Here is a 14,077-nt window from a genome sequence, read left to right on the forward strand (position 1 = left end):
CAGGACCAGCTGGATGAGAGCCATAGCTGTGGGAGTGGAGATGCACTCTAGTGAAGACGCACCCCTTACCTGTCATTGAAGAGGTCTCCTTTCCCCAGTGGAAAAAGAGTCACCCTGGTTAAAGGGAGGGCCAAAGATTAGGACCCTTAGTCAAGGGAAGCCAGTGTCCTGCCCTTTAAAAGTAACACCATCTTTCCACGTTCCTAGTTGACTGTCTTCTCTCTCCTCTTTGTTCTCTGCAGAGGTTAATTTGTCACGGGCTGCCGCCCACCCCGAAAGTTCACGTAAGTTCCTTTTGCAGCAGAGTCTCTCTTGGCCACGTTTCCTGGGAAGCTACTTTGGTAAACTGGGAAGCTACTTTGGTAAACTGGGGGAGAGTTATGGCAGAAGGTTTTCCTGGAGAGCAGTAGAAGCAGTGCCAGAAAGGCAGAATCCTGAAACACTGCTCCAGTTGGACTGCTTCTGATGAAACCACTGCTGCCTACCTATACCTGTGCTCCCCCTTCCCTAGATGGGAGCCTGCTTCTCCAAAGTGTTCAATGGCTGCCCGCTGAAGATCAATTCAGCCACGACGTGGATGCACCCAGAAACACGAGGTAGGGCCTGCACCCTCTTCTACCTTGCCACCCCTATAATCCGTGGCTTGCAATCTGTGATCTGACTTCCTTCTTCTTGCAGATCTCTACTTGGTGGTGGGGGCTGAGGAAGGCATCTACACCCTCAACCTGCATGAACTCCATGAAGACACCATGGAAAAGGTGAGCCTGGAGGGGTGTGGGGACCGAGGAGGGTGGTTGATGGGAGGGGCTGTGGTTCAGTGCCACAGCATCTGCTTGGAGTGCAGAAGGTCCCAGGTTCAATCCTTGGCACCTCCAGTTAAAAGGATCAGGTAGTAGGTGTATAAGGAGAGATTCCCTCCCGCATCCAACAGACTTTGCCTGTGCAAAACTGTTTAGAAGGAGAGTTCTCCAGGATCTATCTATTAAAGGGTGATTAACAAGCTTTCATTCTGATAATGCAAAACAGTAAGGAAGTGAGTTCGATTCTTTGAAAATGTAACCAGCGAACCAGACAGAACACCTACAGAAACTTTTTTACCGAGATAAGAGATTATTCTTTTTATTGAGCAAGACAAATATATATATATATATGGGCATGAAAAATGTTAACCCTACAATTACTGTGAAGATAAATGCTAAAATTATCAAAGTGCCTAGTGTTTATGGCAAGTAACAGTTTTAAAAGTAAATCAAGTTTCAGTTTTTTGTCTCGTTACTTTTACGGATTATCAGAAAGCCCAAAAAATCTCACCTAGTCTTCTTCTGAGACCTCCATTCAGAAACATTTGATTGGCTTGTTACAGTGGTGCACATTTATAGAAAATATCAGCCTCTTTTGTTCTGCAGCTGAAGGGAGCCGCAAATGATCATTGTGACAGCAGTGCATCATTTGGGCAGATGTGGCTGAATTCATTTTAATTCTCAGTGGTGTTTTCACCATGTAATCTGTGCATTTAAAAAAAATCTTAATTGAATCGTTGTTGTTTTTTGTGCCCTTGCAACCTGGTGTTGTGTTAGCCACCTTGAGTCAGAGAAGACAACACTGAATTGAAATGTTTCAAATAGGGACCTGCTTACCTAAGGGACCGACTTTCCCCGCATGTACCCCAGCGAGCACTAAGATTGGGCTCCCAAAATCGCCTGATTCTTCCGGGGCCTAAAGAGGCCAGGTTGGTTACAATGAGGGCCAGGGCCTTTTCTGTGGCGGCCCCTCACTGGTGGAACAAGCTCCCAGAAGACATCAGGGCCCTGCGGGACCTTTTATAGTTCTGCAGGGCCTGTAAAATGGAGCTCTTCCGCCAGGCTTTTAAGTAGGGTGCCGCCTCGATCGTATGGCTGTGGCCCTAGCCCTGGCCTGATTACAACTGTGTCAACAACTGGCCCTGGCCTGATTACCAACTGTGCCAACAACTGTTCCACTATTGGTACTGACAGTACCAATGGTGCCACCAACCGAGGCTTTATAGCTGGGCGTGAGCCGGTGGACAGTGTTCAGTTGACAGTTGATATCAGAAGATTCACCATCTTTTAATATAAGTTGTATGATTTTAAACTGACTGACAGTTTTAATAGAATTTTAATGTGTTTTTATATATGTTGTTAGCTGCCCTGAGCCTGCCGAGTGGCGGGGAGGGCGGGATATAAATGTAAATATAAATAAATAAATAAATAAATACTCGACTGTGCGACTGAACAACAGCATGTTATCATTTCTGGTTATGGGCATTATTAAACTCAGGGCTATCACATTTATCTTTGGGTACTCTCTTGTCTTATCCTGTTATTTTTAGATAATGAAAATAAAAAAGTTGTTCTACAGCTGTTTAAATGCTGCTCTTTCTTTTCCCCTCTCCAGCTCCTTCCACACAGGTGTTCTTGGTTATACTGTATGAATAACGTGCTACTGACGTTAGCTGGTGAGTTCTTGGGGGGCAGAACTACTAACACCCCCCATCCCGCCCCCCGCTTTAACTTGTTAGTAGGTATTAAGATCAGTTTAGGGAGGTGGATCTTCACGGATAGTGGTCCTCAGATTTTGGACTACAGATGATGGGGTTGGGAGAGACCACAAGGCAAGTTTAGGATTTGGGCATCCATATATAAAAGACAAAATTGCAGGCTTGTGTAGCCTCAATTTGCCTCAGTGCCGTGTGAGGGAGGTAGATTGTGAGAGGGACGGGCTAGAGAGGGAACCCACTTACCGGAGGCTGGGAGGGGCCCCTCATGAGGAAAGCCCTGAGGCATGGCTGGAAGCAAAAGGGTACACTCACAGCCCTTAGAAGCCTGCTCAGAAAAGGCCAGACCAACCCCAGGAGAGCTGATGAGGGCTAACAGCCATGGACATGGGTCAGGCCAGAAGCCAGCAGCAGTAGCTGGGAGCAGGTGGGGCAGGAGGTCAGCCAAGCCAGAGTGGTTGTTGAGGCAAGGCTTAAAAACAGCAGTGAGAGGTTTCTCTGGGGGAATGGCAGATGGAATAGCAAGTGGAACTTGGGAGCCAAGAGGCGGGAAGGACTAGCAAGGGGAGCTTGGAGCCATGAGGTGGGAAGGAGTAGTGAGGGGAACTTGGGAGCCATGAGGCAGGAAGGAGTAGCGAGGGGAGCTTGGGAGCCATGAGGCGGGAAGGAGTAGCGAGGGGAACTTGGGAGCCATGAGGAGGGAAGGAGTAGCGAGGGGAACTTGGGAGCCATGAGGCGGGAAGGAGTAGCGAGGGGAACTTGGGAGCCATGAGGCGGGAAGGAGTAGCGAGGGGAGCTTGGGAGCCATGAGGTGGGAAGGAGTAGCGAGGGGAGCTTGGGAGCCATGAGGCAGGAAGGAGTAGCGAGGGGAGCTTGGGAGCCATGAGGCGGGAAGGAGTAGCGAGGGGAGCTTGGGAGCCATGAGGCGGGAAGAGTGCTGTGAGCCTGAAGGACAGAATAAACGACTAGCTGAACTGACTGGAGAGGCCTGCATGTGCTTAGGGGAATGGGACCAAGGGATTCTAGACCTTCACCCATCTGGCTATGGGCTGCAGTACTACAGGTCACCCGGGAGACACCCAGTCCTGCCACACAAATGCTTCAACATCCTCCAGGTTCTGCTAATTGAAACTGGCTCCCCTGGTCTGTTTTTTCCTTTGAATGCTAATGAAGCAGGAGGTGTGGTGGAGGTTAATCCTCCGCTTCTGGTATGAGGAGACCATGTGGGAGTTTGTCTGAAGTCAGTGTCCCCTCCTAGGAGTCCTCTAACCCCACAGGCCACCCCCTCTCCCTCCTGTCCCCTTCAGCCCTGGTGCAGGCAATGGCCTTGTCTGGCTGCCAGCAACCTGGTGTGTTTGGGGGGGGGGTTCAAACCAGGGAGGGCCCAGAGTATCCCCCTTCCCTTCATCCTTCCAAGCAGGGCCTCTCTTTTAGTGAGGACATTGGCAGGTGGACAGTGAAGCCCTATGAGGAGGCAGGCAGGCTAAAACAAACTGCTTTATTGAATGGTGGTGGGTAGCAACCAAGCAAGCGGGAAGCAAAAGTACTTGTGAGCAACAGCTTTAACGGAGAATACATTTTCAAAAATCAGGGCAAGATTAACACATACAGGAGCTGGAAAGAAAGCTTCTTAACATGGCTATGTCAGCGGTCCCTACTGTACCTTGCCCTTCCAGGGTCCATCCCACCTTCTTTTGGGTGAGGGATCCTCTCCTGCTGGTAGCGTCTTCTCTGCCACTCAGATCCTGGGAAAAGAACACCTTCCCTCTTCAAGGGACCTTATATTATTTTTCTCATGGCCCAGTCTTCTTGGTGATGATTGGTCTTCCTTTCCCCTCCAATTTCACCAGGCCCCATTCCCGGCTTGGAAGGCATCTGGGAGATGTAAGCCCATAGGTAAGATCCGAGCAAGGCCCCAGGCCTCAAAGTGAGAGAGAGAGGCTGCACTGAGGCCTGCAGGCCTTTCCACCCATCAGCTATGGGCCTAGGAGAGGGTAGGAGTTGTAGGAACCCAGGTTCAGGCACCCCCCATCCCTTGCACGTCCCCAAAGCAAACTGAGGCTGTGTGAAGCCGCAGTTTAGAGATGGCTTTGGGTTCAAGCCAATACCATACACCTACTGGTTCCATGCCACTCAGACTGCCCTGTGACACGCACGAGGTACTACCTGAGCAAATTTATTTGAAGTATCTCTGCACTGCTTCTCAACACAATATTTCTTGCAAAGATCAGTTAGCTTTAGATAGCTCACGCAAGTGAGCCAAGTCATGTGGGAGGGGATTTCTTCCTGATCCTAAAGAATGCCAGTCAGACCTAGGTGCCCAGTGGAATAGAAAGGGAAAAACAAAAACAGAAGCTTAATTATTACTTCTTACTTGTTTTTGCAACCAGAGTCATAAAAGAGCAAACTTTAATCATATATTGGGGGGGGGGCTTCATCCAAGTTACCCGAAACCTAGAAGAGGAATAATGCAGTGGACTTCCTCAAGGCTTAACTGAGAGCCCATTGCTCACTGAAAGAGCAAGTGGTTTGCATGCCAAAAGCAGGGGGGGAAATCTCTTAATGGCACGGCTGGGAGAAGAACTGTTGAGCCTGATATTTGGAGCACTGTGGCCATCCTGGGCTCAAAGAGCTGACTGTAGACAATAGATTCATATGTTTAAACCTGGTTAGGTGGATGTGGGATAACTGGAGATGGTGTGTCGTGACGGGATTCTGCAGAGCTTGGGGGGGGGGGGAACAGTGACAGGAGGAGCTTTGTATGGGAGCTGGACCGGGGGGGGGCAGGTTCTGCCCATAAAATATGGCCCCTCCCTCCCGAACCTGCAGGCTGCTGTGGAACTTGGCCACATCTTCCTTCTTTTTTGCGTTGCAGGGAAGTCTTCCCAGATCTCCTCCCACAACCTTCTGGGTCTTTTTGAGCAACGGCGTCAGCTGCAGAAGCGGCAGGTTCCTCTTTCCATCGCCACCAACCGGCTGACTGAGCGAATCATCCCCAGGTGGGGAGAGGTGAGGGGGGGACCACGCTTCCCTTAAGGGGAGGGGGTTAGTATCCCTTTTTGGGAAAGGTGGAGGGGCAATCTTAATGTTAAGCTTACTTGAGTCCAGTAGCACCTGGGAGACCAACAAGATTTTGAAGGTGTACGTTTTCACAAGTCAGAGCTTCCTACATCAGATACGTGGACGAAGGGAGCAAAAGCTCATACCCCCGAAATCTTGCTGGTCTCCTCGGTGCCATTGGACTTGAATCTAGCACTTCTGCTGCAGACCAACATGGCTTCCCCTCTGAACCTGTCTTAACATTAAGGCACCCCTTGTCTCTTCAGATACCTTCTGGCAGCCATGACAAGGGAGGAGGAGGAGGAGGAGGAGCCATATGGAGTGTACAGAAGGAGCTGTGGGAAGGACAGAGGCAGCCACAGGGAAGGCTCCTGAATCTCCTGCAATAGCCATAGTGGGGTGGGCTTAAAGCTGTTGAGGCTGTGTGGACATTAAGGTTTTATCTGTATTTGTGAAGGACTAGAAACTTGTTCAATGAATTGAGATTGTTATTTCATTGCCAATGCCTTGCTCAATGGGAGGGGGGGGTGAGGAACAGGGCTGGCCTGAGGGTTTTTTGCGCACTAGGCGAGGCTAGCTTGTGGCCCCCCCCCCCCCAGGCGAGGCTGCCTCGTGGCGCCCCCCCTTCACCCAACATGGAGGCTCTATTTCATTCTCATCGTTATTACCTGCCAAACTCTGCTCCGGGGTTTCCTTGTTCGTTTGTTTGTAAACTCCCCTAAGCTACAGGCCCCGGTGGCCATCTCCCCACGGAGCAGTTGCCTGCAGGAGCCCTGGCTTCCGTCTCTCTGGGACCCAGGGCTAGTCTAGTGCATCGCAAGAGAGGAGGAGGAGGAAATAGTCCCACTCTCTCCAGCCCTTTCCCAGAGGAGCAGGCCCTGCCCCCCCCCGCGTCCCACAGGCCCGCAAGAAATCCCAGCCAGGAGGGAAGCGCCAGGGCCTGCTTGGCTCGGGTGGGTGTTGCCCTCCCCCTCATTCGCTGTACCCAGAGAGCAGCACCTGAGCTACCTTTCCTTTGGCAAGCGCCTCCTCCCGTCCCGTCAGGGCTGCGCGGTGCCAGTGCCCTCTGGTTGAAAGCAAAGCGACTCTTCTCTCTCACCGCTGCCCTGCTGAGCCACTCCGGAGGCGACAAAGGCGCCCAGGCGAGCGGGATTTGCTGGTTGAGCCCGGAGGCAAAAGAGCAAGGAGAAAAGAGAAGCCCTTGAAAAGCGCCGACGGCTCCCACGCGGCTCTTTTGTGGCAGCCCAGGCTATTGTGTGATGCCGTGTGATGTCCAACTTATTGTCACGGAGGCGGGGGCGCGAGGCGAAGCAAGCCGGCGGGAAGGGGTGCGCTGTGGAGCAGGGGCGCCCAGAAAGCCATGCTGGGGATGGGCAGGCGGTGGCGGCAGGGGCCTCGCTGCGCCCCTCAGAGATCTGCGCCCTAGGCTGTCGCCCTAGTTGGCCTAGTGGAAGAGCTGGCCCTGGTGAGGAAGATAGAGCTGGATCAGTGGCTGGGGGTCTTGGAGAGCTGTTATCGTATCCCAGCTCAGCGCTTCCAGTGGTAGTTCCAGTGGCTAGCTCCACCTTGTGGTCACTCGACAGTGGCAGGCTCCCTGCACATGTACGTGTTCATGTTTTGCCTCCTGCAGCGCTGCGCCTTGTGCTTTGCCGTGTTTCTCTTCATGTTGCTCGAGAACCAAGCCTGGCATGGGAGATTGGGTTCTGAGACTTAAAATGAAGTGTTTGGAACAACTCCACTATGTTGGGAGGATTGGGTAGGCTCTAGGGGAAGAAGAGGGGCAGAAGGTATTGCAATGGGGAGCCGGGAGGCTCTCCAGGTCCTATTTTGTCCCATTGGGTTGTCACCATCTCATCTCCCTCCTCCAATCTAAAACTCCCTTCTTCCTGGCAGGAAGTTTGCACTGTCGGCCAAGATAGCAGATACCAAAGGCTGCTTGAAGTGTCTTGTGGGTGAGTGTCTGCCTCCCGTTCTGACCAGAAGACATCCCGTCCGACACCCGCCTTATCAGTGTGCTGTAGTGGTTAGAGTGCTGCACTAGGATATGGGAGGTCCGGGTTCAAATCCCCACTGGCCATGAAGCTCACTGGGCCAGTTGTTCTGTGTCAGTCTAACTTAACCTTACAGAGTTGTTGTGAGGATAAGATGGAACAGGGGAGAGACAAGTATGCCATCTTGAGCTCTTTGAAAAAAACGACATGAAATGGAGTAATAAAAAATAATCTCAGAGCAGCCACAGAAACAAACTCGAGGAACTCAGATCTCCTTAGCCCACACCAGCACAAATTAGAGAGGTAGTCTTCTCCTAGGATTGTCAACCAATTTGACTCAGCCCTGCACATTCCTTTCAACAGCAGCTTGCTCTGCGGATATTAGCAACAGGTGCACATGTTTATTTCCATGTTGGGAGGCCTGCACATCCAGCTGCAGTTCAAGGCACAGGACGGCCAGTTAGCGACCCAGTCTTTCCCCCAGCTTTCCTCTGATGTCTTAGGGGCACTTTGGGTATCATTTGTCCTCCTTGGTTCAGCTCAGGCTGAGCAATGACCAATTAAGGAAAGAATTTAAACACAGAGTTGCAGATAAACACAGTGCCGATCTTTTGTAAATTGGTAGTCTGTCAGTTAATTTTCCAGAAGGGTGGGCGACTCACATGCTAACCAGTGGGGCATGGCATTCCTTGTTTTCTCTCTAGCCTTCAAAAAGCATTAGATTGTAAAGCTTCCAACTCAGCCTAATTATTTTCTTTAAGTAACAATTTGACAGTTCCCTGGGCTCAAGACTCATTTCAGATAGTTAGAGTCCTCTTTCAGACTTAATAATCTGTTACTATCCCTTCCTTCCTTCCTTCTCCTGGGGATACATTTTGCACATTTAATAGCGCCATTAATAATATTAAACTTCATATTTTAATGAGAAGCCGCAGCTACTTACTTACATGGTGTCATGATTGTCACGTAAACAGTTGATCTCTTCATCTGAATTAATGAGACGGTTGTTTGCGGAAACCCTTAAGTATGAAGCAGGATTCTAAGGATTTGAAATGAATCTTGAACCTGGGGAACTCGTATTTGATCATTAGGTGTTTAGTATATTTAGCTCTGTATTGCACATGAAGATTTTGTATAATGGAAGATTGCAAGAATATACTTTGGATTTTTACATCCATCGTTTTGGTGTCCTTTTTGTGTACAGTTTTGGTATACTCAGTATAAGCAAACTTCATGTGTTCAGAAGGCACATAGACAAGGAAAGTAGGATCTTGGGTATCAGGCCACAGGGAGCGAGGCAAAAGTGAAGCCAAAAAGGTGCCACAGGAAAAACATTTTAACTTTTTAAACAAAATTACTTTTTAATGGGGGAGAAATCCCTAAGCCTTTTTGATAAGCATCCTCAGGGTGGATGACATAGGGGTTATCAAAATGTGTTAGGGATTAGAAAAGAATTTTTAATTAAAACCATTTTTCTGTTTAAGTAATTTTTTATTGCCCTGACATGGATGACCCAGTCTAGCTTGATCTTGTCAGATCTAGGAAACTAAACAGAGTCAGCCCTGGTTTGTACTTAGGTGGGAGACCGCCAAGGAAGTCCAGGGTTGCAGTGCAGAGGTAGGCAACGGTAACTACCTCTCTTCATTTCTTGTCTTTAAAACCTTAAAGGGTCAGCATAAGTTGGCTGTAATTTGATGGCACTTTCTACCACCAATTTTTCTACTACATTTTTGGGACTCTTCTTCAGGTCTTGCTATGCCCCCCCTCACAATTTTCTTTGCCTTCAGCCTAAACACCATGCAGGAAGGGTTCCCACTAATGTGCTCAGCCTGCGCTGGTGCACTGATCCTCCCCCCAGTGCAGAGCTCATTAGCTCAGTGCAGGGGCCCTCCTGGGTTGGCCCCATCCTCCCCTCCCCCGGGCTGCCGCTGTGCTGCAGCCGGTCCCACCCAGCTCCCTCTATCACACCAGCTAAGGTCTCCTTCCCCTCTCCCAGGGGAGGAAGGGAAGGGGAGCTGCCAGCCCTTTAAAGCGAACAGCTAACTTGTGATTCTAACAGTCAGCTGTTTGCTTTAAAGGGCAGGAAGCCATTTCAGCGGTCCCTTTGGTTTCCCCCTGCTTGGAGGGGGGGGGAGCCAAACCGAGCACTTCAGTGGCTGCCCACCATTAGAGGGGGCCTCTCTTTTTTCTTCCTTCTTTCCACCTTTCCTCTTCTTCCTTCCTTCCTCTCAAGTCAGCAATTCTCCTTCCTCTCTCCCCATCTATGTACTTTCTTTCCATTTCTTTTCCTTTCCCATTTTTTCCTTTCTGCGATTTCTTTCCTTCCTTCTTTCTTTTCCTTCTTTCCCTTTCTTTCCTTTCCCCCTTCTTTCTTTACCTTCCTCCTTTCTTTCCCTTTTCCTTCTTTCCCTTTTTTCTTTCATTTCCCTTCCTTCCTTTCTTCCTTCCTTTCTTCCTTCCTTTCTTCCTTCCTTTCCCTTTTCCCCTTTCCATTTCTTTTCCTTTTTTCTTTCCCTTTCTTCGTATTTGTATATTTTGTATGTTTGTAAACTGATTTTTTTAAAAAAATAAAAAATAAAAATGTAGGCTCACTGACAACTTTTATGCCCATAGATTTTTTGGCTCCCAAGGTAGAATTTTTTGCTCACAACAATCGACAGCTTAGAGGGAACACTGCATGGTGCAGGTATGATGCTGTGGGGCTGACACTGCTGTCTCTATTTCAGTCCGTAATCCCTACTCTGGGAGCACATTCCTGTGTGCTGCACTTCCCTCCAGCCTTGCCCTCCTGCAGTGGTACGAGCCCTTGCAGAAGTTCATGCTACTGAAGGTATGTATGTGGCCACGAATGGGTGCCAGATGGAGCACTCCTTTCCTTCCAAGCACCGCTGCTGTTCTGGTGTTGCCCCGGAATGGGATGTCTCTGTAGCCGTACCCTTTGCAATTGTGTCATCGGCCTGCATTCTTTCTTCCCCCAGCACGTCCCCGTGGTGCTGCCAGCTCCCTTGACCTTGTTTGAGCTGCTGGTGGTGGAGACGGAGGAGTACCCGCAGGTATGCTTGGGGGTCACTGGCAGTGACCAACCAGGTGCGGAGTTACATTTCAGCACGCTTTCCCTCAGCACCGGCCTCAGCACTTCGAGCCCTTCTGGTAAGGAAGAAACAGTACAATCTTTGAAAACCACTACTGAATTCTACCTACCATAGAAAGCCTGTTAGGTGGCTAGCGTGATCTTGGAGGCTAAGTATGCTACGCAGAGGCCGGCCATGGCAAACCGGTCCTGAACATCTCTTGCCTTGACCTGAATGACCCAAGCGACCCTATACCTGTCAGATCTCAGACATTAAGCACGGTTGGCGCTGGTTGGTACCTGGATGGCAGACCACCAAGGAAGAACAGGGCTGCTACGCAGAGGCTGGCAGTGGAAAACCAGCTCTATACATCTCTTGCCTTGAAAACCCTATAGGGTTGCTGTAAGTCAGCTGGGATTTAACAGTACTTAAACATTTCTAGTAATATAAAAGTTTTTTAAAAAGAAATTAGGGTTATGTGAGCGAAGTCAGGGGAGCCAGCATGTTTGGCTTGGCTATGGGGAGACCCAGATTCAAATCTCTGCTTGGTTCACTGGTTGACCCAGGGGGTCTAGAGTTGCTAACTTCCAAGTGTGGCCTGGAGATCTGGAATTACAACTGATCTCCAGGCGACAGGGATCAGTTCCCCTGGAGAAATTGCCTGCTTTGGAGGGTGGACTGTATGACATTATACCCCAGTGAGGTCTCTCCATTTTTCAAATCCTCCCCTCCCCGTGCTTCACCCCCAAATCTCCAGGAATTTCCAAACCCAGAGTTGGCAAGGCAACCCTACAAGGGTCTCAGCTTAATCTATACAAACACCCCACTGCTCTGAACTCTGTGGAGGGGTGGCTTGTTTGGGACCACAAATGTGCTACATGGGATGGAGGTGAGAGGGTCAGGGATATGGGGGGGAGGAGTCACGGAAGAGTCAGATGTTTGTGGTTGACTGCCCATGAACAAGGGGTTCTTCTCAAAGTTGCCAAAGAGTTGTTTGCCTCTCTGGGTGATGTGGTTGTAGACTGAATTTCTGAAGTGGTTAATGAAAGTCAGATTCAGCACTCCCCTAAGCCCCTTACCCTTCACTTGTCTTGTTACAGGCCGGCCCCTTGTCATGGCCAATCACGTCACTCAGATGGACCGAGACACTGTCCTGGTGTGTTTTGAGCGTAAGTCCTCTCTTGCTTTGACCCAGTTTTCCTCCTTTTCACCGCCCCGCTGACACTCCCAGGATCTTATCGATTAGTCAACATTGTTGTTCTTGCTTTAGGCTGTGTGCGGGTAGTGAACCTACGCGGTGCTCCTCGGGGAGGCCTTGCTCCTGAACTCACCTTCAATTTCCCTATTGAGACCATTGGTATGTTGGGCTGGCGGGGTGGGTGGGTAAGGGGAAAGGTTCCTTGTGGAACTGGTGATAGTGATGGAGGCATCTTCCTAGGTCCAGTTTCTTAAGTTTTTCTTTCCCCATCAAAGCAGAGTGACATGCTTCAGTATCAACCCGTTAGGGCATTTTCCCTTTAAACCTAAAGAAAATTCCTCCCCCACCTTTCACTGAGGTCTATCAGGGAGAGAAAAATGGCTTTTCCACTAGCAAAGTAGGCAGTTTTATCTAAGAATGAATTCATTCTGATACCAGCTCATTCACCAACAGGCTGGAATCCTGAGCGGATATGGAGTTCATCCTTTATAGGAAAATACAAAACAAGAAGGACAGCCTCCAGTAACTCAGAGGGCAGTCTAATTCCCATTCTCAGACATAATTCACTCTACCCCGTTTACAGAACACTTCAAATTCCTGGGAAGGACATAAAGGAAAAACAGTCTTAAACCAGTGGCTATTCAACTTAACTGCACTGAGGTCTACTACTCTCACTTCCTTGTTCTTTGTGGATCACTGCATTTTTACCCATACTCACAATTTATTTTCACTTCCTTTACCCAGTGTTCTCAATAGCTTGGATTTTCATTTGTGGAGCATGACTTTTCCCTCCCTCCCTCCTGCTGCAGTCCAAAATACCCTTTCCTACGTTGCTCCCACAGGAACAGTGTGAGGAGTGGAGGCAGGGGTCGTTTAGTAGAAAAAGAGCTAGGGGAACTCATTAGCATAACTCATTAGCATATGCCACACACCCTGACATCACCGGAAGTGTGTCATAAGGCCACACCCCCTGACATCACCAGAAGTGTGTCATAAGGCTACACACCCCGCCCCCAACGGTCCCGGCCGCAGCTGCCGGCCTTGCAGCTCCACTGCTGAGCCCCATGAGGGGCCCGGTGGTGGACCTGCAAGGCCGGTGGGAGTGCAAGGAAGCCCCGTGAAGGCCCTCCCTGGCCCCAGGCAGGCAGGGGTGGGGAGAGGCAGGGAGGAAGCAACTTACCCTCCCTCTTCTCCTGCCTCCTCCTGGCTGAATGAGGGCCGGAAGTGGGGTGGCCGGAAGCAGGGGGCGGGGCTTCGTCATGTGCCCCGCCCCCTGTACCTCACCCGGGGGAACTGCGATCCCCCGCGATCCCTCCCGAAATGACCTCTGAGTGGAGGAGGTCTACCATGGGAGAGTGGGGAGAAATCAGTGAAAACCCTCCAGCCAGTTGCATGCATGGAAAAAAACTCTGATGGATTTGCTTCCCACATAAAAACTGCACACCTAACAGACCCAATAAAATATTTTTGAGGTGTCTTAAAACAAGTACTAAGAACTATACTAAGAAATAAAAATGGAACAATGAGGTTAGCATGATTCTAGGGCTCTGATTCATACTTTGAAAAGCTTTTCCTAGTATTATTGTCTTTTCCAGTGAGTCTTGTCTTCTTATGATATGACCAAAGTACACTATGTTAGAGTCTTAGGTTAGAGGACTCTTTTTGAGCTAAAGGTTGAGTATGTGATACTTTAAAAAAACAAGAAGTCTTAATTCTACACCCAGAACCAACCTGGTATTTCCTTCCCTCTTTCTCTTTGCTTTGATGCAGTGTGCCTTCAAGACAGTGTTTTGGCCTTCTGGAAACATGGCATGCAAGGCCGAAGCCTGGAATCTGGTGAGGTGAGTACAGCCAAGATGGGGTATAGTTCTCTGTTGACACTGGGCTCTGTTTTAATGACAGGAGAGTCTAAAACCTTTCCAGCTGGCATTATAAGGGGAAATGTGAGTCAAACAGTATTGAGAAAAAGTTATTCTGAATGGGTGTGCTTTACCTTCACACTCTTTTCTTGAGAAGCGTAAGAAGTGCCCTTCTGGTCCAGACTAGTACAGCATCCTGTTTCACAAGCTAGCCAACCACAAGTTGACTTCCTCTGTATTTTCCCACAAGGAGGATCATGCTGAGTGGAATTCTGGGGGAAATATCATGGAACTCTCCCTCTGCTTGGTTTTCTAACATAGAAACCTTCTTGGTCCACTATAGAGAGCAGAATAGGCCCTGGTCTGTATCATTAATCTAAAGA

At 49.5% G+C, this 14,077-nt stretch overlaps 1 protein-coding gene across 1 annotated transcript in view; it reads left to right on the forward strand.

Moving 5' to 3' along the window:
* Nucleotides 1-14,077, forward strand: part of MAP4K2 (mitogen-activated protein kinase kinase kinase kinase 2) — a 58,806-nt gene that overhangs the window by 42,619 nt on the left and 2,110 nt on the right. The window contains exons 20-30 of the mRNA XM_015423906.1: nt 243-284; nt 512-596; nt 679-758; nt 2,416-2,476; nt 5,391-5,514; nt 7,469-7,527; nt 10,293-10,396; nt 10,545-10,716; nt 11,738-11,806; nt 11,908-11,994; nt 13,606-13,676. Of these exons, the coding sequence (XP_015279392.1) occupies nt 243-284; nt 512-596; nt 679-758; nt 2,416-2,476; nt 5,391-5,514; nt 7,469-7,527; nt 10,293-10,396; nt 10,545-10,716; nt 11,738-11,806; nt 11,908-11,994; nt 13,606-13,676 (954 nt within the window). The remainder of the gene's footprint in view (nt 1-242; nt 285-511; nt 597-678; nt 759-2,415; nt 2,477-5,390; nt 5,515-7,468; nt 7,528-10,292; nt 10,397-10,544; nt 10,717-11,737; nt 11,807-11,907; nt 11,995-13,605; nt 13,677-14,077) is intronic.

The sequence above is a fragment of the Gekko japonicus genome, unplaced genomic scaffold (assembly GCF_001447785.1).
Source record: "Gekko japonicus isolate JY-2015 unplaced genomic scaffold, Gekko_japonicus_V1.1 scaffold313, whole genome shotgun sequence".
Classification (NCBI taxonomy): Eukaryota; Metazoa; Chordata; class Lepidosauria; order Squamata; family Gekkonidae; genus Gekko; species Gekko japonicus.